A 27,921-nucleotide genomic window follows, 5' to 3' on the forward strand; every position below is an offset into this window, starting at 1 on the left:
CTGGAACCTGGAGAAGAGGGCGGGCCCGGGTTCCCCCCAACCTCCCAACTCCTGATCAGACACAGGAGGAGCTGACCCAGACTGTGGGTTCCACAAGAGGGGAAGATCACTGAGGTGAACAAATCTACCAATAAGCACAGGACCCACCAAGGAAGAGGAGGAACTTTGTCACACTAGATAGATAGTTTAAGTATATGTAGTTCTCAGGGTTATCCCCTTCCTACCACCCACCCCCCGGGGCATGTTTAAACCCTGGACAGCTTGTAATAAACCATTGCCCAGGAGCAACCCTCACACTTCTTCCCTGAAATGTCTGGGGGAATCTCATTAGAAGGACCATTGTAAAATTGGCAGGGTATTCCGCCCCAGGACCCCAAAACAGAGAGATCAACAGTTGAAAATTTTTCTGATGGAGGCTACCATTTGTCCTCACTTGGATCTGAGTTTATCCGAAATGATATTTAGCATGTCCACATCAGTGTGGAGCATGCTGGCATAGACAAGGGAGGCCTCAGTGCTAAGAAAGGACTCCAGTAGAGACTCTCTCAGCACCGGGAGAGCTCTCTGTAGAGGGGCTCAGCTCTTACTAGCATGCAACACTGCTCCCAATCTCCAGTGCCCCATAAGAAGAAAAAGAAGTCAGACATGGGGCGCTCACCCACTCCAAAGCTGAGGCGAAAGGACTTGAGTGCAGTTCCACTCCCACCGGGCCACCTAAGCACTGTACCAGCTAAGCTTGGCACTGTTGAATAATGTCCCAACAAGGGGTCAGTTGAGTCTGAGACCGATGGACTCCCCTCTTCAGGAGAGCCATGGAGAGGCTTTAGAGTTGCCCTCCATGTCTGAAACCTTTGAGGTGGCTAGAGAGCTTATTGCCTTCACGGCACCACCTTCTCCAACCAGGCGAGACTGGGCCTGAGAACACTAGCACCACAGAGATCCTTGGCACCATCCCTTGGCAAACTGGTTATGGTACCGTGCCGGTCAACGTCACCACTCCCAAACCAGCAGTGGTGCCACACCAGTCCCCTGTTTCTTGGCACTGCTCCCCAGCACTGACCGACACCACTCCCTCATGCTCCTCACATAGTGAGTCCTCTTCATTGGACTCAGAGGCGGAATTGTACACATTGTAACAAAATTCCCCCTCTGCTCTGGTGGGTCCTGTGCTTATTGGCAGATTTGCTCGCCTCACGGCAGCCCTCAGTTTGGCCACTTCCATGGCTCAAATCTGCCATTCACTCAGCTAACCTCATCACTGGCCAGCATGGGGAAAAGGAAGAAGAACAATCCTCGCAGTCTCTGATGATCCACTTCCCCTCTGGTGAGACCCACAGTCCAGGTCAACTCCTCCTGTGTCTGATCAGGAGTTGGGAGGTTTGGGGGGAGCCTGGGCACTCCCTCTACTCTGGGTTCCAGCCCAGGGCCCTGTGGACTGCAGCTGTCTAGAGTGTCTCCTGTAACAGCTGCATGACAGCTACAACTCCCTGGGCTACTTTCCCATGGCCTCCTCCCAGCATCTTCTTTACTCTCACCACAGGACCTTCCTCCTGGTGTCTGATAATGCTTGTACTTCTCAGTCTTCCAGCAACATGCCTTCCCACTCTCAGTTCCTAGTGCCTCTTGCTCCCAGCTCCTTGCATGCACCTCACTGACTGAGGTGAGGTCCTTTTTAAATCCAGGTGCCCTGATTAGCTAGCCTGTCCTAATTGATTCTAGGAGCTTCTTAATTGGCTTGAGCAAGTTCCTGCTTGTTCTGGAACTGCCCCTATTACCTTACCCAGGGAAAAGGGACCTGCTTAATCTGGGACTAATATATCTGCCTTCTATCACTCTTCGCCCACCTACTTCCTGGATACCAACAGCTTCTGTAGCTTCTGTAGCCATCTGGCCTGACCCTGTCACAGTATGCAGACGGAGCCGACATAGGTCAGAACGGAGGTGCTCAAGGTTAGACATGGGCCAGCAACAGCCGTTTCCCCTGTGCCGTGGCCTGCACAGTGGCAGGTGCAAGTGCAGTGGCTTTTTGGACACCATGAGTGATCCACCAAGCCCAAACGTCCTATTCCAGGAGGTCAGTGTCAGCAAGCTCAGAGGTCTATGCGCCTCCCCCACCTCCTTCGGTGCAGGACCAGCTGCTCGACTCCAAACCGGTCACCACACTGAAAGAGCTGGCACTGTGTGACCCTCTCAGTGAGGAAAGGAAGAAGCACAAGCACAAACCAGTTCCTGTTAGAGCATTCTCCTTGTCGCCGGACGAAGTAGGTGCAGGAACCTCTTCTACTCCAGTGCTCGAGGATAGCAGGGTCCACCAACAGCTCCTACAGAGAGTGTCCCAGAACCTGAGACTCCAGGTTGAGGAAGTTGCTGAGTCCTTGGACCCCATGGTAGACATCCTAGCTCCCTCAGGTCCATCCCAAATTGCCCTGCCACTCATTAAGACAACTCAAGACACCACTAAAATGTTGTGGTAGACCCCTGCCTCTCTGCCCCCAATCATGAATATATTCTCCAATTCTCCCTCCCATCCCCCTTCAGGGACCCCTCTCATGAGCAATTTCTAATGCAGAAGGTGCAGATGCTCCTAAGAACCAGGACAGTAGGTGAAGTTCCTCAGGAACTAAGGGGCAGGGGATTCTATTCCTATTACTTCCTAATCCAGAAAGCCAAGGGCAGTCTCTGACCCGTTTTGGACCTCCAAGACCTCAACAGGTTCATTAAAACGTCTCCTTGTCCTCTATTATCCCCTCACTGGATCCAAGGGACTGGTATGCCGTCCTCAACTTGAAGGACACTTACTTTCATATTTTGATATTCCATCCCACAGAAGATTCTTCTGTTTCATGGTGAACCATGCTCACTATCAGTTTACAGACCTTCCCTTCGGCCTGTCAGCAGCACATCAAGTGTTCACCAAGTTCATGGCACTTGTGGCCACTTTCCTGAGAAAGTGGCAGATGCAGGAGTTTCCATACCTTGATGACTGACTTGTCAAGGGCCACTCCAGAGCACAGGTGGAGGCACATGTAAACTTCAGACTCAGCCTACTGCTGAATGTGAAAAAATCAACCCTATCCCCCACAGAGAATAGACTTCATAAGAGCATTGCTAAATTTGAGACAAGCCAGGGCATTCCTACCAGAATCACGGTTCCAGATACTTTGTGGCATTATAGAGGGTCTCAGACAATACCCTACCACTACGGTATGGAATTGCTTGAAGCTCCTTGGACACATGGGTGCCTGTACGTATGTAGTACAGCATACCAGACTGAGGCTCAGACCCCTCCAGGCTTGGTTGGCATTGGTGTATTGGCCAAGCCTGGACAGCCTGGATAAGATAGTCACGCTTTCCCTGGCGGTGCTTGAGTCTTTCTTATGGTGGCTCAACCCACAATGTGGAGAAATATGAAGTAACGCACACTGGAAAAAATAACTCCAACTATACATACAATATGATGGGGGCTAATTTAGCTACAACGAGTCAGGAAAAAGATCTTGGAGTCATCGTGGATGGTTCTCTGAAGATGTCCACACAGTATGCAAAGGCAGTCAAAAAAGCAAACAAGATGTTAGAAATCATTAAAAAGGGGATAGAGAATAAGACTGAGAATATATTATTGCCCTTCTATAAATCCATGGTACGCTCACATCTCGAATACTGCATACAGATGTGGTCTCCTCATCTCAAAAAAGATATACTGGCACTAGAAAAGGTTCAGAAAAGGGCAACTAAAATGATTAGGGGTTTGGAGAGGGTCCCATATGAGGAGAGATTAAAGAGGCTAGGCTCTTCAGCTTGGAAAAGAGAGACTAAGCGGGGGGATATGATAAAGGTATATAAATCAATGAGTGCTGTGGAGAAAGTGGATATAAGGAAAAGTTATTTACTTTTCCATAATACAAGAAACTGGAGGTCACCAAATGAAATTATATAGGCGCAGTTTATAAAAATAAAGACGTTCTTATTCATGCAGCGCACAGTTTAACTTGTGGAACTCCTTACGTGCGGGAGGGTTGTGAAGCTAGGACTATAACAGTGTTTAAAAGGAAACTGGATAAATTCATGGTGGTAAGTCCATAAATGCTATAGCCAGGATGGGTAAGGAATGGTGTCTTAGCCCTCTGTTTGTCAAGAGGACTGGAGATAGATGGCAAGAGAGAGATCACTTGATCATTGCCTGTTAGCTTCACTCCCTCTGGGGCACCTGGCATTGGCCACTGTCAGTAGACAGGATTCTGGGCTAGATGGACCTTTGGTCTGACCCAGTACGGCCGTTCTTATGTTCTTATGTTCTAAGGCATGTGCACAGGAGTATCTTTCTCCAGGCCACAACCCTGGTCATGGATGCATCGGTGGTGGGGTGGGGAGTGCATCTTGGAAGGCTCAGAACTCAGGGCCTCTGGTTCCAAGCGGAACTCACGCTCCACATCAGTTTGTCTCGCCTGCCAGACCTCCCAAGTCCACCTGAAGTGGAGATGTGTATCAATGATAGACAATACAGCAGTGGTGTTTGATATAAACCTACAGTGGAGCACAGTCCTCTCTCCTATGCCAGGAAGCTCTGTATAACACTCCTGGAGGCATCCTACCTCTCAGGTTCTCAGAATGAGTTGGTGGACCATCTTAGCAGATCCTTCCACAACCAGGAGTGGTCCATCCACTTGGACATTGTGAACAACATCTTGCAATGGTGGGGAGTCCCCAGAAAGATTTGTTTGTGATGAGGCACAACAGGAAGCATCTGTAGTTCTACTCCTTCCTGAATAAAGCCTGGGCTCAATCGTGGATGCATTCCTCTTTCCCTGGAAGGGCTATCTCTTCTATGCATTTCAACCCATTCCACTCATTCACAAGGTGCTGCACAAAGTGAGGAGAGATGGATGTTCTGTGATATAAATAGCTCCAGCCTGGCCCCATCAACGTTGGTACACCATGCTCCTGGAATTGTCAGTGGAAGCTCTGGTTACCCTGCCTCTGCTTCCAGACCTAATCACCCAGGATCATGGCCGCCTTCAGCATCGCAACCATGAGTCTCTCGACCTCATGGCTTGGAAGCTTCTTGGCTAAATCCATTGGAGCTCACTTGCTCGGGTCCTCTTAGGGAGGTCTTTTTTGGCGGTAGGAAGCCATCCACTAGGGCCACCTACTTAGCCAAGTGGAAGAGATTTGTGATTTGGTCCTTACAGAAGTACACTTCTTCTCTGCACTCATCAGTACCCTTTATCTTGGACTATCTCTTGCACCTGAAGCAGCAAGGTCTCTTGGTGTCGTCAATAAAGGTTCGCCTGGCTGCCATTTCTGCATTTCACCCAGTGGTTGCCAGCTGATCAGTCTTTGCTAACCCAATGGTCGGCTGATTTTATTAAAGGACTTGACAGGTTATATCCTCAAGTATGACAACGGATCCCTGCATGGGACCTCAACCTGGTGCTTTCGAGAGTAATGCCCCCCCCCTTTGAGCCCCGAGAGACATTCTTACTACTCTGTTATGGAAAGTGGCATTTCTGGTGGCAATCGCTTCAGTTAGGAAGGTGTCTGAGCTTAAAGGTCTAACAGCCGAACCTCCTTACACAATCTTCTGTAAGGACAAGCTGCAGCTTCAGCCTCATCCAGCCTTTCATCCTAAGGTCATCTCTCGGTTTCATGCCAAACAGGACATTCCCCCTCCCCTTTTTTTTTTTAACTTTAAGCCACATGCTAACAGCTAGGAACAAAAGCTCCATTCCCTGGACATTTGGTGGGCATTGGCCTTTTATATCAAATGGACGAAGGCATTTTGGAAATCGAACCAACTGTTTGTCACAGTAGTGGACAGGATGAATGGCCTCCCAGTGTCTTCCCAAAGAATTTTATCATGGATCATGTCCTATATCCGGGCATGCTATGATTTGGTAAAGATATCTGTCCCTGCACTGACAGTGCACTCCACAAGGGTGCAGGCCTCCTTGGCGGCATTCCTGGTGCAGGTCCTGATCCAGGAGATCTGCAGGGCTGTGACATGGTCATCAGTCCACACTATTCCATTACTCAGCAGACCTGTCATAAACAGATAGTAGAAGTTAATAGAACAGAAGTACTTTATATCTCTTTTGACTGTAAAGGGTTAACAAGTTCAGTAAGTCTGGCTGTCACTTGACCAGAGGACCAATCAGGGGACAGGATACTTTCAAATCTTGAGGGAGGGGAAGTTTTCTGTGTTGTGCTGTTAGAATCATGGTTGTTGTTTCACTCCTGGGGCTCAGAGGGACAGAACGTGCAACCAGTTTCTCTCCATCTCTACCGATACAAGCTCTTATAAGTTTTTAAAATAGTGAGTACATAGGTAGTAAGGTGAGTATAGGGCTTATGTTGTTTTCTATTTGCAAATGTGGCATTTTGGCTGGAAGGAGTTTAATTGTGTATTGGCTGAAGGATTCCAAATTTGTATCTTTGCTGAATAGGATTTTAATTCTGTACTTGTATACTTAGGCTGGTAGAGGGTATTCCCAGTGCTCCTATAGCTGAATAAGGACCCTGTTACCTAATCCATCTTAAATTTTACCAAAGATAATTTTTACTGTTTTCTCTTCTTTAAATTAAAAGTTCTTCTATGTTTAAGAACCTGATTGTTTTTATTTTTCTTGATGAGACCCAGGGGACTGGGATCTGGAATCCACCAGGGAATTGGTGGCGGAGAAAGGAGGCGAAGGCGAGACTGGCGACAAGGTTAATTTCTCTCTGTAATAGGATTACTTTATCTCTCAGGGAGAGTCTGGGGCGGGGATTAGAAAAGGCCGCGGAAGGGTGAATTTTCTCTCTGTTCTGGCTTCACAGGAGTTGAATCATAGTAATCTTCCAGGGTAAAACCCAGGAGACGGGGAAGCCTGGAGAGGCAACGGTGGGGGAAAAGGTTTACTTTCCTTGTGTTAAGATCCAGAGGATCTGGGTCTTGGGGTTCCCCGGTCAAGGTTTTGGGGGGACCAGAGTGTACCAGGCACTGGAATTCCTGGTTGGTGGCAGCGCTACAAGTACTAAGCTGGTAATTGGACTTAGAGGAATTCATGCTGGTACCCCATCTTTTGGACGCTAAGTTATTCAGAGTGGGGAATTATACCATGACAAGGCCAGAAACAAGGCCACATTTGGCAGAGCAGTGCTTCAGTCAGCAAATCCATGATACTGCTTGGGAGTAACCTACTTGGAATCAACATGAGCAAGCACTCAAAGAATTAAAAATGGTTACCTACCTTTCATAACTGATGTTCTTTGAGATGTGTTGCTCATGTTCATTCCAAGATCCGCCCACCTATCCCTCTGTCAGAGTAATCCATCAAGAAGGAACTGAAGAGGTCCTCTATATGGGGCCATGAAGGTGCAACTTCAGGGGGCGTCTAAACCAACCAAATGGATACCGCTAGGGGAAAACCTTCTGGCAACTGTGCACGTGGCACACACACATCTACTTGGAATTGAGAAAAGCAACACATCTTGAAGAACAACAGTTATGAAAGGTAGGTAACTGTTTTTTTACTGAAGCTTCCTATCAGAGTGTGACATTCCCCAGGGTATAATCTGGACTGTTGAACAGCTGTGTTCCTTCAGTTGCCCATCCTTGGGTGCCTTTTCTCTGCTTCTCTGGGTGGTCTGCTCACACACAGCCTCCAGCATGTAAATAACTCCCAGTTATCCTGTATGAGTGCTATGATCAGCCACTCTTGAATTACACTGAAGAGGAAAACCAGAAAATTCACAGTCTCTGACTTTTCTCCAGAAATGTGGGTTTTACTGCCCAGCTGTCTCCTGGACAACACAAGCTCACATAAAAGTCCGTCATTTTATTAATAGAAAATGATATCCACAAATCCTGTTATTCAAATGGCGTTTCCCCAAACACACTGGTTTAGATCAAACAATAAAACAAGTTTATTAACTACAGAAAGATAGATTTTAAGTCATTACAAGTAATGAGATGTAAAAGTCAGAATTGGTTACAGGAAAATAAAAGTAAAATGCAACTAATACCTAACTTAACAAGCTAAGTGAATTCAAAACAAAAGTCTCTCTCACCACACACTTCAGTCGTCTAACTGGCTTAATTCCTTTCATACAGGATCCCTCCCTCAGTCCAGAGCTATTTCTTTGTTTCTCAGGTGTTGTGGCTGCTGTGGGTAGAAAGAAAGGGAGGAATAACTTGGGGCATCTGTTCCCCATTCTTATACTTTGAGAATCATCTTCTTCTTTGACAATGATCTTCAGCAGGGGTTCAGGAAACAGAAAGTCTGCGGGGATGGGAACCTCCAGCTGTTTCTTTGCCAAGATGTAAATTTCTCGCTCGCACTCTTTTTCCTGCTAAGGAATGCCCACTTAACCAGGTGATGGTCCGTTTGATTTTCTTGACACCTAGCTGAGGCATCAGTTTGCCTTTTGTCTCTGAGGAACTGGTTTGTGGCTGCTTTTCTTGGAATATGTCTAAGTAATGTCATACAGTAGAATTTTATAACTTTATATATAATATTTGCCACACATATTTTACCAGAACAATAATGATCAACAAATTATGAGTTTTCAAATGATACCTCCCAAGGCATTCTTTGTACAAAATGTATGATAGTTTTGTAAAAGGAGTGAACATAGAGGTACATACTGTCACACCAAGGAACAGCTGTATACATCATAAATGTCTACAGACAAACTGTAGGTTAGCTAAAAAAAACAAAAACAAAAAACCAGTGGGCGAGGTCCTAGGCCTGTGGTATGTAATGGATGTATGCTTCTTTACACCAACTGAGGATCTGACTTAGTACGATTTTGAGGGGAATAGTTGTAAAATACCACCTACTGACTGTCTAGCCATTACTTGAAAATACGTGCATCACTTGTCCATTTTTATTTTATTTTGCAATTGTCCATTGTTTTTTAAAATTATAGGGCCACATTTTCAGTAGTATTCAAGCTAATGCACAAAAATGTGTGTGCAATTATTTTCAGTCCTTAAAAAAAAACAAACAAACAAAAAAAAGGTTGTCCCTGCAGATAGATCTTTATGTGTGAAAAGCAGATAAAAACTAACAGCTTTATTTGTGTACACAAATATCTATTTGCATGTGTAAAACACCTGTGAAGATAATCTTGTAAATGCAAAATATTTTTAGGCACAAAATCTATAGTGGCTTTTAAAAAATTGGCTCAAAGTGTCTAATATTTGTAGGTGTATATTGCCTCAGCCATCTCATATTCTGGATGTATGATGAACATGAATACATGCAATGATATTTTTGCTGTTCTTTTAAAAAAATTGCCTGTTATCCAGGTAATATTGCAAAAATTGTTCTAAGTCAGTTGATGCTGTTTTAGCCAATCAAGATTGACAAAAATAGAAGCATGTAATGAAATCTATGGTAGTAGACATTTAAAAAGTTAACATTTTCTGACAAACTGTTATTTGGTATACTGCAGTTTTCTCTAATTTGACACACGTTGGGTTTTAATGGCAACTCTGATCTGAGTGTATGTGCATAGGTATTGAGATATATTCATACACAGTATAATTGTGATACATTTAATTTACTAATTTATTTTATTTAGAGTGGCAAAAGTTGTTGCCCCCAAAAAGATAAAGCTAAATCAGGCTGAAGGGGAACTGAAGATTGCAATGGATGGTCTGAGAAAAAAACAAGCAGCCCTAAAGGAAGTTCAGGACAAATTGGCTATACTCCAACAAACTTTGGAATCAAAGAAGCAGGAGAAGGCTGATCTGGAGAATCAGGTATATAATAGACGTAGATAAAACTATTGCTAATACCGGGGCATTAAAAAAGTTGTTTAAAAATAAGAGGCTTTTGCTCATCACATTTCTGCTTTTAACCTTCAACCCTGCCAAAGCTTAAATAAAACTCCCAGTTTTAGGCTACCATCATTTTTGTTCACTCTCATATTGGTTATTAAACCATAGCGTAGGTGTGGCTTGGAGAAGAAGTATGTGATAATTATGAGACTCATAAATGCAAAATATCACATCATATTATATCCCGTTTATGTCCAGTCATATCTGACTTGAGAATACAGAATGAAATACAGAAATGAAAACATCAGGTGATCTAGAAAGGAAATCATTAGGTGATAAATTTTTCAACACTGCCCTGGCAATTTTACTTTACATTAACCTGGCCTGACCACCTCTAGACTGGGGTGAATATAGTTAACTATTCATAGTTATTCAGCATTGCAAGTTAATGTCATATGTGGTTGTAGGTTTTGTGAATTCATTGCTTGTCCACTAATGTCACTAAACAGACATCAGATATAGAAACTGGTAATGTTTAGAATGCAGTACTCTTTTGTCTAGTAAGATTAAATTCTAAAGCTTGGTTTCTTTCCCTTTTCAATAATTCAATACTTTACAAAATTATCTGTCCTCACTTTAAAAAAGAAGTTTACATGCATATTTTTAAACAATAGCACAAAAGTTCTTCAAGTAGATGTAGCCATATAGTCCATTTAGGTGTATGTATGCCCAGCACATTGAAGCCACTGAAGAAGTTTGCCTAGCAGTATCCATAGGGGCAGCATTCACACCTTGTGGCTGTACCCGCTCCTCTCGCTATATAAGGGTGGCACTGCCCTGACCCCTCTCAGTTCCTTCTGACTGCCCGTGGCTAGAGTCAGAGCTTGGTGTGTTCTTTTTACTTCAAGTGTTCAGTCTCCGTTTTCTGAGGTGGGTTTGTTTGTTTGTTTGTTTGTTTTCCTCTAGATCAGGGGTCAGCAACCTTTCAGAAGTAGTGTGCCGAGTCTTCATTTATTTACTCTAATTTAAGGTTTTGTGTGCCGGTAATACATTTTAACGTTTTTAGAAGGTCTTTTTCTATAAGTCTATAATAAATAACTAAACTATTGTTGTATGTAAAGTAAATAAGGTTTTTAAAATATTTAAGAAGTTTCATTTAAAATTAAATTAAAATGCAGAGCCCCCCGGACCCAAGCCAGGACCCAGGCAGTGTGAGTGGCACTGAAAATGAGTTTGCATGCTGCCTTCAGCACACGTGCCATAGGTTGCCTTGCCCTGGTCTAGATATTAGTTAGTTAGAAGCATCTTAGGTTTAGTTTAGTGTTAGAGTAGTTGACTGCCCTGTGTGATGACCTCACCACGGTTCAACCATTGTCTGTTGTTTGGGGGACGGGGAATCCCTGGTACTGATCCACATACAAGGTGCTTTTTGTGTCTTGGTGAGGAACACATTAAGGAGCAGTGCTCAATCTGTAAGTCATTCTAGAAGAGGATTCAGGTGGCAAGAGACTTCCGGCTGAAGCAGCACCTTCTGGAGCAGGCTATGAGGCTTTCTTTAGTACTGAGGCCCTTGTCTGATCGGCAATCGCCTTTGGAATGGACAAGTGTTGTTGCTCTATGTTCAGACCATGCTGTCTCCCACAAGAGGAAGAGGAGTCATTTCCTCTTCTCTGGTGCAGTGAGGAAGAGGTTCCAAAATCTTATTGGAACTGTTCCAGGCCTTGGAGAGATTCTTCCTCATATTTTAAGAGGAGGCACCGTACACCTTCCAGCACAAGGGTGGTTTGCCTAACCACTTTCCAGTACTGCACCGAGATCAACGAGGGCCCGTAAGGATAAAGAGTCCAAAAGGAGGGACTTGATGTGGAGGAAGATTTATACCTCTTCCCTGCAGATGCACAGGTGTTGCTCTCTAAATACTCTTTATTAATTGAATGGCCACATCTAAGTTTGTGGACCCTTTACCAGATGCCTCCAGGGAAGAGTTTAAGGTGTTTGTTGCAGAAGGCTAGATGGTAGCCAAGACTCTGTTACAGTCACCTCTGAATGTGGTGGATGCCTTGGCCAGAATTCTGGCATCGGTTGTGACCATGTACAGGGCCTCATGTAGAATTCAGGTATTGTGCCCAATGTGCAGCAGATCATTGAAAACTTGCTTTTTGATTATAAGATTTTGTTTTTTAAAAAGACCGACAAGACCCTGCACTCTTTTAAGGATTCCTGAGCTACTTTGTTTATACTCCGCTGTACAGAGACCTCACTGTAGTGATCATCAGCAACAGCAGTGATGCCACTCGCAGCACTTTTTTGGGCAGTTCCCCTTTCCTGTAAGGCAGCAGGACTACCTCAGGAAGTAGCATAGATCCCAGAGGTAAAAGGCCTCTGGTTCTGGATTTAACCAGCAGGCTCATCCTCCCCAGCATTCAGCAAGCACCCATTTTGACTTGTGTGTCCTGGGCAGCGATCCAGTGGTGACCTCCTCATCTTTGACTGGCTTGTTTTTACAGTGTTTGGGACTCAATTACCATAGACAGGTGGGTCCTAAGCACCACCGGATTAGGTTATGCCAGACTATTCTTCTCCATCCCTCCTCCACATCTCCTATCTCATCCCTCTTCAGGAGCCCTCTCATGAGACACTGCTCTTCAAGCAAGTTCAGTCTCTACTGGCTTTGGGGGCTGTACAGGAGGTTCCTCTGAAGCATTGGGGACAGGGATTCTACTCCCGCTATTTTCTGGTTCCCAAACCCAAGAGAGGATTGAGACCTATTCTTGGTCTCCTTGACCTCAACAAAGTCATCAGATACATGAGATTCTGGATGGTCACACTAGCAACTCTTCCCCTGCATTAAATTATAATGGCTGGACTGCTGCCCTGGACCTTCAGGAGTCAGGATGCTTATATCCATGTATCAATTCTCCTGACCCACAGGCGGTTTCTCCAGTTTGTCATGGCAGACTGGCAGCATCAGGTCACCATGCTCCCTTTTGTCTTCCACTCCCTGGTACTAAATGCATGATTGTAGTGACAGTGTACCTCAGGAAGAAGGGAATTCATATCTTCCCATGTCTGGACAATTGGTTATGATGGGAAAAGTTCAGAGTAGAAGTCCTCTCTCATGTTCAATTTGTGTTATGCTTACTAGACCATCTAGGTCTTCTCAGGGCCGGTGCAACCATTTAGGCAACCTAGGCAGTCGCCTAGGGTGCTGGGATTTGGGGGGATGCCATTTTCTTTGGCAGCAACCGCGGCAGCCAGATCTTCGGCTGCCCTCGTCACCGCTGGCATTTAGGTGGAGGGAGCTGGGGCAGGGGAGCATGGGGAGGGCTTCCTGCAGCAAGTAAGGCGGGGGAGTGGCATGCAGGGGAACTCCCCACCCCAGCTCACCCCTGCCTCACCTTCTCCCTGAGCACGCTGTGGCTGCTTCACTTCTCCCACCTCCCACCGCAAGCCTGAGAGGCTGGAGAAGTGAAGCAGCCATGGCGTGCTCAGGGAGGAGGCGGGGCAGGGGTGAGTTGGGGTGGGGGGTGTACCTCAGGGAGGAAGGTGGGCAGCTGCCACAGGGGGGGCGCCTCAGGGTGGAGGGTGGAGCTGCCGCAGGGGGGGTGGGTCAGGGACAGAGAGGGCGCAAGGTTGAAGTTTCGCCTAGGGCGTGAAACATCCTTGCACCAACCCTGGGTCTTCTCCTAAACAATGGAAAGTCAACACTAGTCCCAAATCAAAGGATCAAGTTCATTGGGATCCTGAAAGACGCTATGAGTTTGAGAGTACTTCTACTGACTGACTGATTCCATGCGATTCACCTTTTATGTCTGGAATTGCAGTGTCAACCCTGAGCCACAGCCTGTGTATGCCTGAGGCTGCTAGTTCATGTGGCTGCATGCACACAGATTGTCCAATTTGCCATATTGTGTCTCTACAAATGTGGCTGAAGTTGGTCTGTCATCTGAATTGTCATCTCTTGGACACACTGTCTGACTTCCTCCACTGATCCTGGACTCCTTATGCTGATGGACGGTTCAGGGCAATGTATCCAGGACATGCCCTTTGCTTGGTCTGCAGCAATCAGGACTGTTATCACTGATGCCTTCTTAGTATGTTGGGGAGCTCACCTGGAGTTGCTGAAAGTTCAAACACTGTGGGCAGAACAGGAAGCTTCTCTTTATATTAATGTCCTGGAAGTTTGTGCCATCTACAATGCCTGATAGGCCTTTTGAGATCATGTCAGGGACTCAGGACTTTACTGACAATACTGCCATGATGTAATATGTGAACAGGCATGGGGAGCATACGCCAAAGTGCTGTGTCAGGAGACAGTCAGGTTCTGGCAGTTTTTGACTGGGGAAAACATTATGCTGGTGACTGATCATTTACCTGGGATCCAGAATCATCTAGCAGATCACCTCAGCAGAAATTTCTCCCTGAACCATGATTAGTCTCTGAAGCCCATAGGAAGGAACAATGAGTTGCACACATACAGAATGGGAAATTACTGCCTTGGAAGGAGTACTGCAGAAAGGGATTGGGAGGGGGCAGTAATAGTGGATCACAAGCTAAAAATGTGTCAATAGTGTAACACTGTTGCAAAAAAAGAAAACATCATTCTGGGATGTATTAGTAGGAGTATTGTAAGCAAGACGCAATATGTAATTCTCCCATTCTTCTTTGAGTGCCAGTCCCTAAGTGGATTCCAAACATGAGTGTGCATGTGCTGTAGCCAGAACTGTTCATAGTAGTGTCCATTGATCCACGCATACATCATGCATCGGCCATGAGGCTTAAAGAGGCTGCAAGAGTTGATGTCACTCCAGTTCCCTCTTACCTGTGCATGACCAGAGCTGGAACCCTCTGTTCTTCCATGCTCTTAGCCACCTAAGAGTATTGTGTTCAAACCTATCGTATTTATTTTCTTATCTAGTTAGTTAGTTAGTTGTCCGTTATTCATCATTGTTAGTTAGGTTCTCTCCGTGGATTTTCCTTCTTGGGGACTTCTCCTCACTTCTGACATGGGGGACTAGGCCCCGTCAAATCAGTTTAAAAAACTGTACCTCGTGCCCTTGCTCCTTCTCAGTGAGCGACGATCACACCCATTGCTTGTACTGCCTGGGTGACGCCCATATAAGTTCCTGCTGCTCCATCTATCACTCATTCTCATCGCAGACTTGAGCAGCTTGTGAACTTCTCTTCTGTAATTTTTTAATGGAGGAGGCAATGCACCCATGTATGCAACTGGACTCAGCTCTGACAGAACCACTGGAGCAGCACCCATCACCGGCAGTGAGCGCTACATCCACCTGAGCCCCACTGCATGCACAAGAAGCATGGACACAAAGGCATCTCCCTGATGGGAACTGCCTCACAACTCAGCATTATCTTCTTGAGCTGTGATAGGTTGGGTGAGAAGTTGCACATCACAACAGAAGATTCAGCTTCGACTTCAGTTCCAGTCCTGAAGAGAGCGCCCATGGAGCACCACATCAAATGCTGTCACTCACTGTCAGCCTCACCTTCTGTCCCAAAATAGGGGCCTTCTGCTTCACTCCTAGCACCATCAACTCCACTGGGACCCTTGGACTTGACTCACCTGGTTCCACACGCTCTGGGCTGTTTATCACCTTTGATTCCATTGGCAGAGCTTATGTTGCCCTTTGTAGGCATTCCACCATGCACTGGACCTCCGACTGGCTCCAGACTTCTTTCTCCAGTCGATGAACTCATCCTTTGTCATTCTCTTCTGTCTTCAGTGACAGACAAGCCCCTTTTGCTCATCAACTGCCCTTCTGCTCCACACCTGACCCTGTCAGTCCTGCCAGCACCAATGGCTCCTCCTTTCCTGGACCCTTTGGAGTCTGACTGGTCTTCCAACCTGGACACAGTCCTTTCCCTGGCTCACTCCTATACAGCCTAGATCCTCTACACTGGCCTTATCCTCCAGACTATGGTCCTGCGGCTGATCTATCCAGTATCCACGGGCACCGCTGATGCATGGCGACCCCTACTCCTGGCCTTACTGGCCCTCAGGGAATCATTGCAGTATGCATCATCTGCATTGCTCAGCTCCTGCTCCTACCACCACTCTCTGGACACTCACGCTCCATCGGCCCCAGCTGCACCATTGGAACCAACCGTCCCTACAAGTGCTTTGTTGTCACCGGACAGCATGGGCGGCTCCAGGCACCAGGGAGCTGGTTGCTGTGAGGGCAGCAGTCAGGCAGCCTTCGGCAGCATGTCTGCGGGAGGTCCGCCAGTCCCGTGGCTTCGGAGGCAATTCGGCGGTGGGTACGCCGAAGGCGCAGGACCAGCAGATCACCTGCAGAAACGCCGCTGAATCTGCGTGACCAGTGGCTGCCCACAGGCATGCCACCAAAGGCCGCCTGACTGCCATGCTTGGGGCGGCAAAAAACATACAGCCGCCCCTGCTGGACAGTGCCCTTATTCACCTTTCCTGTCACCATCAGATGACCACGCACAGTACCAGTTCCTGCTCCATCGCATGGCTACTGCTCTCAGTCTTCTAGTGGAAGATATTCAGGACCCCAGGACTAATTCCTGGACATCCTTCAACCTCCTGGACCCTCTTGTACAGCCTTATCCATCCACAGAGCAACCGGGCCAGGCAGTGTGGCACACGCCACCATCCTGTGCCCCTACACCAAAAAGGGAAGAACGTCAGTTTTTTGTTCCCTCTAAGGGCACTGATTTTATTTTTACCTACCCACCACCTAATTCCCTGAACGTGTCCATCAAGAACATTTCAAATCTCCCCCTATGACTGTGCTACCAAGAAAGACGACTTGATGGGTTGCAAGATTTATTCTCAGCATGATTACAATTCTGCATTGCCAGCTACCAGGTTGTTTTGCCAAATACGACTTCCTGTCCTACTCTAAGCTGGCAGACTTCCAAGACTCTCTCCCACCAGACTGACAGCAGGAGTTCTAACATCTGCTAGACGAGGGCAAACTGGTAGTCAAGGTTGCTCTCCAGGCCATGATTGATGCAGCAGACACTGCATCTCACTCCTTGCCGTCAGCATAGTTCTCTGTCATGACCCTTGGCTCCAGTCTAGCAGCTTACCGAAAGTGGCCTAGATGACCTTCAAGGACTTCCCTTTCAATAACAACAAATTGTTCAGTAACAAAACAGATGAGTCCTTTCACTCCCTTAAAGACTCTCAAGCTACTCTCCCTTTTCTGGGCATCTGTACCACACCTGCCAACACCAATATCTATCCTTCCACCCTCACCCTCAGACCACTTACCAACGGTAACCCCAGCAACCACTTAACCCACCTTATCACCTCCCTTGCTCCCAGTGACCCTGACATTCCTTTTCTGCCACCTCTGCCACCTTCACCTCTCACCAACCGTCGAAACAGCCCTTTTGACTTTTCTCTCGAGATCCATGAATCCTCCCTGGCCTCTCCAGCTATACCACAAGTTGTCTTCAGGGCTCCTCTTGCTCTTTTTGCCCACAATTAGGGCAGAATCACCTCCGATAGTTGGGTATTGGACATCATCCATCAGTGCTACCTCATCAAATTCCTTTCCTTCCCTCCCCGCCACCTACCCAGTGGCCACCCTCCAAATCTTTCTCAAGACCATCTCCTCCACAATGAAGCCACCGCGCTCCACCACAAGGGTGCCATAGAACCTGTTCCATGACGCTACTATGGTCGTGGCTTTTATTGCCCCTATTTCTTCATTCTGAACAAAGGGAGTGGTCTTCGCCCCCTCTTGGACCTCCGCTCCCTTAACAAGTTTGTTCACAACTTTCATTTCCAGGAGGTCACACCTCCCTCATTATCCCCTCTGTCGCCCATGTCTCTCCATATGAAAGATATATACTTTCACATAGACCTCCACTGTGCTCATCACAAATTCCTTCACTTCATAGTGGGTGGTGCCCATTATCCATTCTGCATCCTTCCCTTCGGGATCGCTGCTGCCTCACCTCCCCTTCTCCCCCTCGCTCTGTGTTTTCCCTATGGTCTTTGTGGTTGTGGTGGCCCACATGCGCTGACTGGTCCATACCCTTTTTCTTTACTTGAACGACTGGCTTCTTATGGCACCCTCTTGCTCCTGCCTCCTTGCCACCATACGGACTCTGTGCGCCTTCCTCCACAGTGGGGTATTCGCATCAATGAGGAAAAGTCGATCCTCGTCCCTACCCGCACACTTACTTTTATAGGGGCACACCTAGACTCTCTTGCAGCCCATGTCTGTCTCCCCAAGGATAGCTTTGCTGCCCTCATTTCCCTTACTGCAACACTCCAACACCGTCCACCCACACACGTCTGTCAGTGCCTCTTCCTCCTGGGCCACATGGCGGCCTGCACTGCTGTTATGCTGTATGCCCACCTCCATATGCGTTGCCTTCAACACTGGCTCCACAATATCTATGATCCGCAGTTGGACCACCTAAACAAATTGCTTGTCCTCCCCCTTCTGTGTTAGCTTCCCTCACCTGGGGTTGCGATCCATCCACAGTCCTAGCAGGCATACCGTTTACATCCCCCACACCCACCATCACCCTTACTACAGATGCTTCTTTGATGGGCTCGGTGCCCATCTCAGCAATCGCATGCCACAGGGCCTTTGGTCACGATGGGAAGTCTGTCTTGCCTGTCAAGCCTTTCTACTCTCCTTCCACTCCCACCATATTCAAATACTGTCAGACAACATGACAGAGGTCATATACATCAATAAGCAGAGGGGGAGCCTGGTCCCCTGATCTTTGTACAGAAACCATCTGCCTTTGGAACTGGTGCCTCCGACACAGGATCATCTTACGGGCTTACCTCCTGGGCACCAACAATTCTCTGGAGGACAAACTGAGACGATCCTTCCACACAAACCACGAGAGGGAGCTCCACAACCCCATTCTCCAGTCCCTCTTTCGTCAGTGGGGCCTGCCATACTGGGATCTCTTTGCAACACCAATAAACAGCAAGCTTCTGTTCTGATCCCAGGAGGGTGTGGGCTCAGGATCACAGGGCAACGCCCTACTCATTCCCTGGACTTTGGATCTTCTCTACATCTTCCCACCCGTTCCCCTTTCCCTGCCAGGTCCTACATAAGGACCAGGCTATGTTAATCTTTGTAGCTGTCTCCTGGCCTTGCCAATGCTGGTACACTGATCTTCTTCACCTTTCTATTCACCCCCCAATTCTCCTCCCCACCATCCCAGATCTCCTGACACAAGACCACAGATGACTGCGACACCCCAACCCATGCCCTCCTGACCTCACGGCCTGATATTTGGTTGGGGATCACATGTAGACCAGGTCTGCTCTATGCCCGTCTGCGAAATCCTCACTAACAGCAGGCACCAATCCACTTGCATCTGTTATGCTGCTAAGTGGCGACGCTTCACTGCTTTTGCACATCACCACCACATCTCAACAGACATCTCCATTCCTATTCTCCGAGACTACCTCCTCTATCTCCACCAGTTGGGCCTAGCGCACTCCTGTAGCCTGATTCAGGGTAGGTTAGTAGTGTTAATGTAATGTATCCACTTAATTTAATTATTTGATTAATTACTTTTAAATTAATTAATAATATTAATAATTATTATTGGATATTAACTAGTATGGGTTTGGCTTGCCTATATGTTTGATCAGAAGATGAAGTTCATCCTGAATCAGGCTTTACAGAGTTTATAAAAGGAACTTCGAGGTTATGACAGGAGATTACACTGGGACAGATATAGTAGTAAAGACCTTTTATTAAAATCAATGAAATGGTAAGCAAATGGTAAAACAGTTCAAGATTACAAAGTTACAAAATATCACAGTTCTTTAAGAAATATATTTATGATTTATGCAAACTTGAATACTCACACTCTTGGTGCAGCAGCACTTTGGGCGTTTTTCACACCTTTGGCAGAGGAAGTTACTTCAAGATTGTTTGCATTCTAATTTAACTCTGTATATGCTATATGCTTTAACTAAAATGAAATATAAGGGAGACTGAATCCCTTTTCACTTATAGTTTTGAAAAGAAATAATACTACGGCCTATTAATAGTTAATAGCCATCTTAGGTGAGTGACATCGATGCGTAGATGAGGGTGGAGGCGATGAAGAGTAGACCAGAGCAGATAGATGGGTGTATCACCTGTTCAAGGGTGAATTGTCTCACCTTTTTATAGAGCATTAGTCAGAAATTCTTCCTCCTATGCCAAATTTCATCTTTCCCCCATGGAAATGTTAGGGTACGTTTGCCTCATAGGCTAACATGTATGTGCGTATGAATGACAGGTATGTGCGCATTTGTGGTGTACTTGTTAGATTTGTGGGCAAAAATCCCCTTTTTCCAGCCTTTACTGTTATTGGTTCAATTAAAGGTCTCCAGACATCTGCGTAGGTATTTTGTCTTATTATCACTTTTCTGAGTAACGGTCCCAAAGTGTGCTGAAGTTGCCTTAGCGTCATACAGGATGTTTGACCTGTAGATTTCTTGCATTTCAGCCAAAGTTATTCTTAATATAAATCTATAAGCTTATTACATCAAATACTTAAATTCATAAGAAAGACATTTAAACAGACCAACAGATTAGTCCTCAGGGCCACACTCCTCTATCCATGTTCACCTAGTTGCGCTCCGTCCTTTCCTCCCTCCCATGGATGACTTCTCCATCTTTATTCACCCAATGACCTTTTGATTCCTCCAGGGCTTCCTCAATGTTTTTCCCCCTGTACAAAGGCCAGCCTCACCTTGGGATCTCAATTTGGTTCTCTAGGCCCTCAACAAGACCCCTTTTAAACGCTTGGCCACCTGCTCCTTCACCCATATCTCCATAAAGGTCATCTTCTTGGTGGCCATCATCTCTGCATGCCATGTCAGTAACTGGCAGCCATGATAGTGGATCCCCTGTTTACCCTCTTCCGTAAGTACAAAGTCTCCTTTCACCTACATCCCAAGTTTCTGTCCAAGGTGGCTTCCTCTTTCCACCTGAACCAAAGTGTACACCTCCCAAACTCTAAACTATTCTACCTCAAATCCCATGCCTCGCCCATGGAATGTGCCTTCCACTCCCTTGACATCTGACAGGCTCTAGTGTTTTATCTCCATCGCACCCACGCCTTCTGCGCATCCCCTGGCTCTTTGTTGCCATCGCGGAGTGCTGCTGCAGCTCTGCCCTGTCCTCACAATGTTTCTCCAAGTAGTTCTCCTGCTGCATCGAGACCTGCTATGATCTATCAGACATCCACTCTTACTGGGAATCATGGCCCACTCCACATGGGCATATGCCACCATGTCAGCCTTCCTCGTGGACATTCTATAGCAGGACATACTTCGAACTGCCATTTGGTCCTCTGTCCACACCTTCTCCACTCATTGCACCATTGCTTCCTCTACAACAATGGGTGCTGCAGTTGGTCATTCTGTCCTACAGGCGTGATCTTTTCAAGAGCCCTCGCTCCCACCTCCTTCCTGACCACTGCTCGCTACTCTCCTGCGTTTGGAATCCACATAGGGACCAACACTTGAAGCAGAAGAGAAGGTTACTTACTGTAAGTAGAGGTTCTTCAAGATGTGCAGTCCTTAACTGGATTCCAGTCCTGCCGTCCTTCCCCTATGCTCCAGGACGCTGTGTTGCTGGATAAGAGGGAACTGGAGCATCCTCTTAAAGTCTTGGAAGCGCCATGTGACCAACACATGGACACTACTATGAACAGTTCCGGCTCTGGCGCATGGCATGCATGCGCACCCACATTTGGAATCCAGATAGGACTTTGTAAACAACTTGAATTGGGGGCTGGTGGGGATTCTGCAGAGTCCCAACCCCCTATGGTCAAGAAATGAATGTAAAATAATTGAATTAAATTATTAAATCCTACCTCTTGTTAAAAATACTTTAAAATATTACTTGATTAAAAAAAAACCTAGAATGTGAATTCATAAGGATGTTTTATGAAAGAAGGAACATAAGCGCTGGGTAACTTCCTCAAATATTGATATTTTCTGTATCACATACAAAGCTATTAGGAGTTCAATGTTTTATATGAACTTCATAATTTATTTGGAGGAAACAGTAGCTCTTAAACTTTGTCTCTGTACAAGCAAGCAAGATAATCTGTCGCACAGATTATTTTCCTTCTTCAGACTTTTAAAGATTTAATCAAGTTTTTCTTTGCTGAAATTTTAAAAAAAATCAATGCATACAGGTAAATAATTTCAGGATGTTCCCTGACTGTTCATCGTATATCAAAACATGTAAATAATCTGCAGCACAAGTGCTGCCATTATATGCAATTTATTTTTTGTTTTTGAGGTTGACCTGTGCAGCAAAAAGCTTCAGAGAGCAGAACAATTGATTGGAGGCCTTGGTGGTGAGAAAACTCGCTGGAACCTGACTGCTCTGGAGCTGGGGAGGCAGTACATCAATTTGACTGGAGATATCCTCATTTCTTCAGGAATTGTGGCTTACCTGGGAGCCTTCACATCCAGCTATAGACAAGTAATGAATACAGTTGTTTTATCTAAATGTTTTTGTATTAAACCAAACTTTTTTTTCTCCTGCTAAAATATTTAGATTTTTAAAAACATGTTTTAATTGACTTCAAAAATTGATTTCAGAATTTTCAAGAATTGAAAAAACAGGTTTTTCTTTGTGTGTGTGTGCGCATGTGTATAAGAATTTGAACTTCACTTAGAAGAACTCACGGGAACTCTTCCTTCATATTTCTTTACTATTTCCTAACAACATTAATTGTAAAATACATGAACCTTGTTGGTTGTTTTCTCAAATGTCTGTAAAGTGACTGCAAGTAACTTTATGCCTCATGGCCCTGATCTATTACCATTCTAGTCAATGGGTAAATTCACACTAAGTTCTGTGGGAGCAGGAACAGGACCTATGTCTGCAGAATCATTGGGCAGCAACTCAAGTGTAAATGTATTTAAAGTGCAATAATTCTCTAGAACAAGGAGAAGCAGGGAAATAAAGTGGACTTAATATAATAAACAATTTGTGTGTTTAATTCCCATTGACATAAATGGAAGTTGTGTATGTAAAATAATTACGGAATTAGGACCTGAGTTCAAAATTTTCAACTAGCTATTCGCTTTGGATGCCTTCATTTTTGGATACCTAATTAGATGCGCTTTTGCTTTTATGTTCAGATTTTCTGAGCAGCTGGATCTCTTGAGGCTTTAGCTAAAGAAATGATTGCTCAACACAGCTGAAAATCGATCCCAGGTTGTCACAAGTTAGACATCCAAAAATAGAGGCACTTAAAATCGATGACCACTTTTGAAAATTGAATCTAACATTTGAGCTTAAATCTTTTTTTTTTCTTATCTCCACTTACCTACTTTTACTGTACTTTCCTTATCATTCTTTCTTTAGAAAATTCTGTAACATCTCTCAAACTTTATTTTGTTCACCATTTCCATGTTTTAACTTTTTTTTTTAGTGTTTTATTTTGCAAGATCTTATTTTGCCTGTGGTTTTCTCCTGTTCTCCGTTACTGAATTTTGAGCTCATGTAATTCTATATTGGATGAAAGCAGCCATTTATCAGGCGTGTCTAGTATGGCTAGGTATGAGACCTTTGGTAAAAGATGATGGGGGTTCTGAAAAGTTGTGATTAGGGGATCCTTCATGCCAGTCCTGAGAAGTAAAGGCAACTGAATATAACTATATTCTTATTCATTTAGCAATAACTAACTTTTACTGGTTTTACTCAAGTAGTTTAGTTTAGTGTAGCCTTACGGGGCTGGCTGTGGGAACTCATTGTCTGATATGAAACTAAAGTGTTTCCCTCTTTGTAGAACAGTAGTTGTGAACTTCTGACAGCTATTTTTTATTTTAATATATATATGGCCTCTTTGTCATTGTCTGTGTTATTGTTATATATTCACTGGGTGGCTGCAGTTGACAAATCTGCATTAGCTGAAAATGTTTGCCTCAGCTAAGAATGCACAGACTATTATTAAAATCTGATTAGTTTAGGAACAAAATCTTATGTTTAGCTAGGGAAAGTAGTGTACTCTCAAAGTGATGTTTGACTAATTAGCACAAATTTAAAACATGTTCTGTTTAAAAATATAAACAAAACGCCCCTCAGATGCCAGCAGATCCAGACCCAGTAGGTTCCCATTACATAGGGAAATCCTCCAGTGGCAAAAAGCCGTCATAACAGCTCCTACATCATCCATTCTCCTACCCCTTGTATGATATGTGTCTGAAAATGGTATGTGTCTGGAGCATCCCTGCGCCATAGCAATCCTCAGCTGCCTGAAAGACCTCCTGTGTAGAACTGACCCCAGGATTGGGGAATGCAAATGTAGCCTAAAGCCAGATATGTTGCTTCATTTCTTCTTTCTTGCACTGAGTGCAGCTCAGCCTAGCTGAAGGAACTGGTCTTGTATGTTCTACATGAACAGTGGTTACTGTTTTAATTTCTTATGTGTGGTTTTTTTAGTGTTTAGACAAGTACAGAAATGACTTTACTGTAACAATGGTTTGGGGGAAAGAGTTGAAAAAAATATAGATAAATGTATTGACAGTTTTATAAATCTTCTAAATGTAATAGGGAACAGACAAAACTTTTGTTAACATTTGCATTCTTGTCTTCTAGAATCAAACAAATGAGTGGACATCACTATGTAAAATGAGAGATATTCCTTGCTCAGATGATTTTTCCCTAACAAATACTTTGGGAGAACCTGTTAAAATCAGAGCTTGGAACATTGCTGGATTACCATCTGACATGTTCTCTATTGATAACGGTATCATCATCTCGTAAGTAGGAAATTCACACCTGCTACCTTTCATTAAATAGCTTCTTATAGCATACTTTTCAGTTATTATTTTTATGGACACATATTACTGTATGGCAAGTTCAACAATTAAATGAAACAAAAACAAGGCTGTTTCTATTTTTTGCTATATACTTTTTTCAAGGCTTCTAGTATGTAAAGTAATTCACTCCCCTCTTAATTCTCATGAGTTGCTGTAAAGAGATTGAACTCTTTTGATATTAGAAGGGTGCAGTAAACTACATTTTATGAACACATGTAGTAATTTTACTTGTAAATGACCAATCAGTAATTAAAACAAAGAAAATCTTGGATAGATTAATACCCCGCACTTGTGGAATTCAGATGCAGTCCAGCATTGTTGCTGGACGCTCCAGGACTATGCCTCAGGTCACCAGCAGAATTCTTCTGAAGCTGTAGAAATACCCCAGCAATCAATTATTAGCATTAAAACAACAAACTTCGTATAATGTGTTAATGAACCTTAAGGCAAATATATGTTCAATTCTCCCTTTAGATAAAAATTTCAATTTGTTACACATTTTATTCTCATCACTTAGCAGACTACCGTGGTGGGTCGAATGAGGAGAAAAGCTTCTAATGGAAAATTATCAAACAACAAATTCTGCATTCTGCAGCTCAGCTTCCCTCCTCCTTCTTCATTGCTGGGATGTAGTGAGCAGTGAATAAAGTAGGTTGGAGGGGGAGAAGAAGCTGAGTTGAAGTACAGGAGTTTTTTAGTAGAATATTGGGTGGAAATGAAAGTGTCTCTCCAATCCATATAAAACTAAAGTTTTGTAATTCAAAGAATTATTTGGGAGCCAACTCTGGACACCTTCCTACCAATAGAAGCCTCTGTTTTGCAAATCTTGCTGAGATGAAGCTTATATACATCAAAGGGTCTGTTCAAGTCAGTGGGACTCTCACACGAGCATCTGAAGGAAGAATTTGTCCCTGAGCATTTAATAAATTAGATTAGAAGGTTGTGTTTAAATGGCACCATAAAGTAAACCGCATTAAAATCAAGCTTACAGTAAACATTTTAAGGGTATACAATCTAGTTCTGAAAAGTTTAGCTATCTCAATTTTTTTCCCCTCCAGAAATGCAAGAAGATGGCCTCTGATGATAGATCCCCAGGGCCAAGCAAACAAATGGATAAAAAATATGGAAAAAACCAATAGTTTGCATATAATTAAACTCAGTGACCCTGAATTTGTGAGAACACTGGAAAACTGCATTCAGTTTGGCACTCCTGGTAAGTGATTGAATAATGAAAGTGTAGATTTCCAAAAAAACCTGAAGAGGGCACAATTAACTCAAAAATAAGGATGATAAAAGTACCAAATATTGTCAGATTCATGGAAAAAGGGAGATTTTGTTATCAAATTAGATTTTTAGTAATTGAAGTCACAGCAGGTTGTGAGATTTTTCATCTCAAATATCAATTTGAAATCCTCTCTTTAATTTGGCTCCTTTAATTGTTTGAGATTTTGCCATATACTTGTTTTCATGTTACAATAATTCTACTTTTATCTTCCAAAAGTGTATAAACACACTGTCTGTCAAATTGTCTGTTCCTGCATGGCTCTGCTTATTTTACAAATAGATAGTATTCAGTGTGCTGCTTTTACTGACATTCTTACATACTATATCTCATCCAAGGTAACAGAATCAGAAAATAATTACTTACAGTTAACTATTTAAATTTTTCATTAAAAATAACAATGGAAATAACTCAACTACAAGTAAAGAAACAACTCATATATCCTTTAAATTCCTTATAGGGCAGTGGTTCTCAAACTAGAGTCGCCGCTTGTTCAGGGAAAGCCCCTGGTGGGCTGGGCCTGGAGCGGCGAACCGCGGCCACTGGGAGCTGTGATTGGCCGAACCTGTGGACGCGGCAGGAAAAGAAACTGGCCTGGTCAAACCTAATTTGAGAACCACTGCTATAGGGGGAACAAAAATAGATTTCAAAATTGGGATTAGGAGCCCCAATGCCATTGACATTCAATAAGATTTGAGTGACTGATTCTTTTAGGATCTTTTGAAAGGCTAGTATACTCAAACAATACTACAGTTCAGAGAATCTTCATTGCCCTATTCAAACTTGATACATATCACAAAGCAAATATAAGCTTCCTTGAACTTTTAAAAAATTTATTTAAGAAAGTTTTACCATATTTCTACCACATCCTTTTAGACCCATATTTGTATTGTGGATTTAGTATCTGTTTGCACATCATAAGTACACATTTAACAGAGATATCTCTTGCCAAGAAAGTGAATCAAAACCTAGTTATTGTTGTGTTCAAGTGCTGCTGGAAAATGTTGGAGAAGAACTGGACCCTATCCTAGAACCACTTCTACTGAAACAGACGTTTAAGCAGTCTGGTAGTATATGCATCCGTCTTGGTGACTCCACCATTGAATATGCTCCTGACTTTCGCTTTTATATTACAACCAAGCTGAGAAACCCACACTATCTTCCTGAAACATCTGTTAAGGTGAGAGATTTGAAAATTAATGTTAATATTAAAACAAAACACATTATTTTTCCTGTAGGCTGCAGGCAGAAGAGTTCCTGGTATTTAAGTTGTTGTTGGTTCTTTTCCTTCTCCTTCTTTGACAATATTGGCATCATCTCTGAGTAATCTCTAACTGCTGATATTAGAGCTGACAAAACATTACTGTTCACAAAATAGTCATTCATACTCTGAATAATGTAATCTAAATATTAATTTCTGGTATTTAACTTCCTCCCCAGTTCATGACTTTCTGTGCCAATTTTACTGATTTGCTTTTCAGCACAGAAATATCTACTGAGAGTTTGGAGCCCCTTGCATATACAGGCTACAAATTGGGCTTCTAAAATCTTCTAGAGAGATGGTTCCATGGTGACTGCTGTTGGCAGGACTTCAAGGAGTGCCAGGCTTTGTTCCTTGGATATATACAAGAATACAAATTTACCGAGACAAAATTTTTCCTGTTTCCACCATATAGTTTTTCCACATTTTTCTAATACGATAAAAGTAGCTTTAACCATTCACATCAGACTTCCCTTGTCAATCATCAAACTATAAGGAACTAAATGAGTTATTGTGGTTGTTGCAAGTTAGGGAGCAGAGGTATATTTCCTGCTTCACAGAATAAGGTTAGTGTTTTCCTGCTCCTTGCAGTTACTCAAGAGCTCTATTGCACTTTTTAATTCACTGTTAGTTTTAAAGAGTTTTGTATCTTATTGGGTCACAGACATACGATTAGGCTGAATGTTGCATCTATTAGAGCACGAAGCCCTGAAAACTAGTTCTGAAATTTGTCTTTAAACTACTAGTAATTTGAAAATCAGCAGAATGGAACAATAACTTAACTTCCAACTGACAAG

At 44.1% G+C, this 27,921-nt stretch overlaps 1 protein-coding gene across 1 annotated transcript in view; it reads left to right on the top strand.

Moving 5' to 3' along the window:
* Positions 1–27,921, top strand: part of DNAH7 (dynein axonemal heavy chain 7) — a 264,651-nt gene that overhangs the window by 190,723 nt on the left and 46,007 nt on the right. Inside the window, exons 43-47 of the mRNA XM_032803624.2 lie at positions 9,568–9,748; positions 22,048–22,233; positions 24,358–24,521; positions 25,640–25,794; positions 26,853–27,043. Of these exons, the coding sequence (XP_032659515.1) occupies positions 9,568–9,748; positions 22,048–22,233; positions 24,358–24,521; positions 25,640–25,794; positions 26,853–27,043 (877 nt within the window). The remainder of the gene's footprint in view (positions 1–9,567; positions 9,749–22,047; positions 22,234–24,357; positions 24,522–25,639; positions 25,795–26,852; positions 27,044–27,921) is intronic.

This window comes from Chelonoidis abingdonii, chromosome 10 (genome assembly GCF_003597395.2).
Source record: "Chelonoidis abingdonii isolate Lonesome George chromosome 10, CheloAbing_2.0, whole genome shotgun sequence".
Taxonomy (NCBI): domain Eukaryota; kingdom Metazoa; phylum Chordata; order Testudines; family Testudinidae; genus Chelonoidis; species Chelonoidis abingdonii.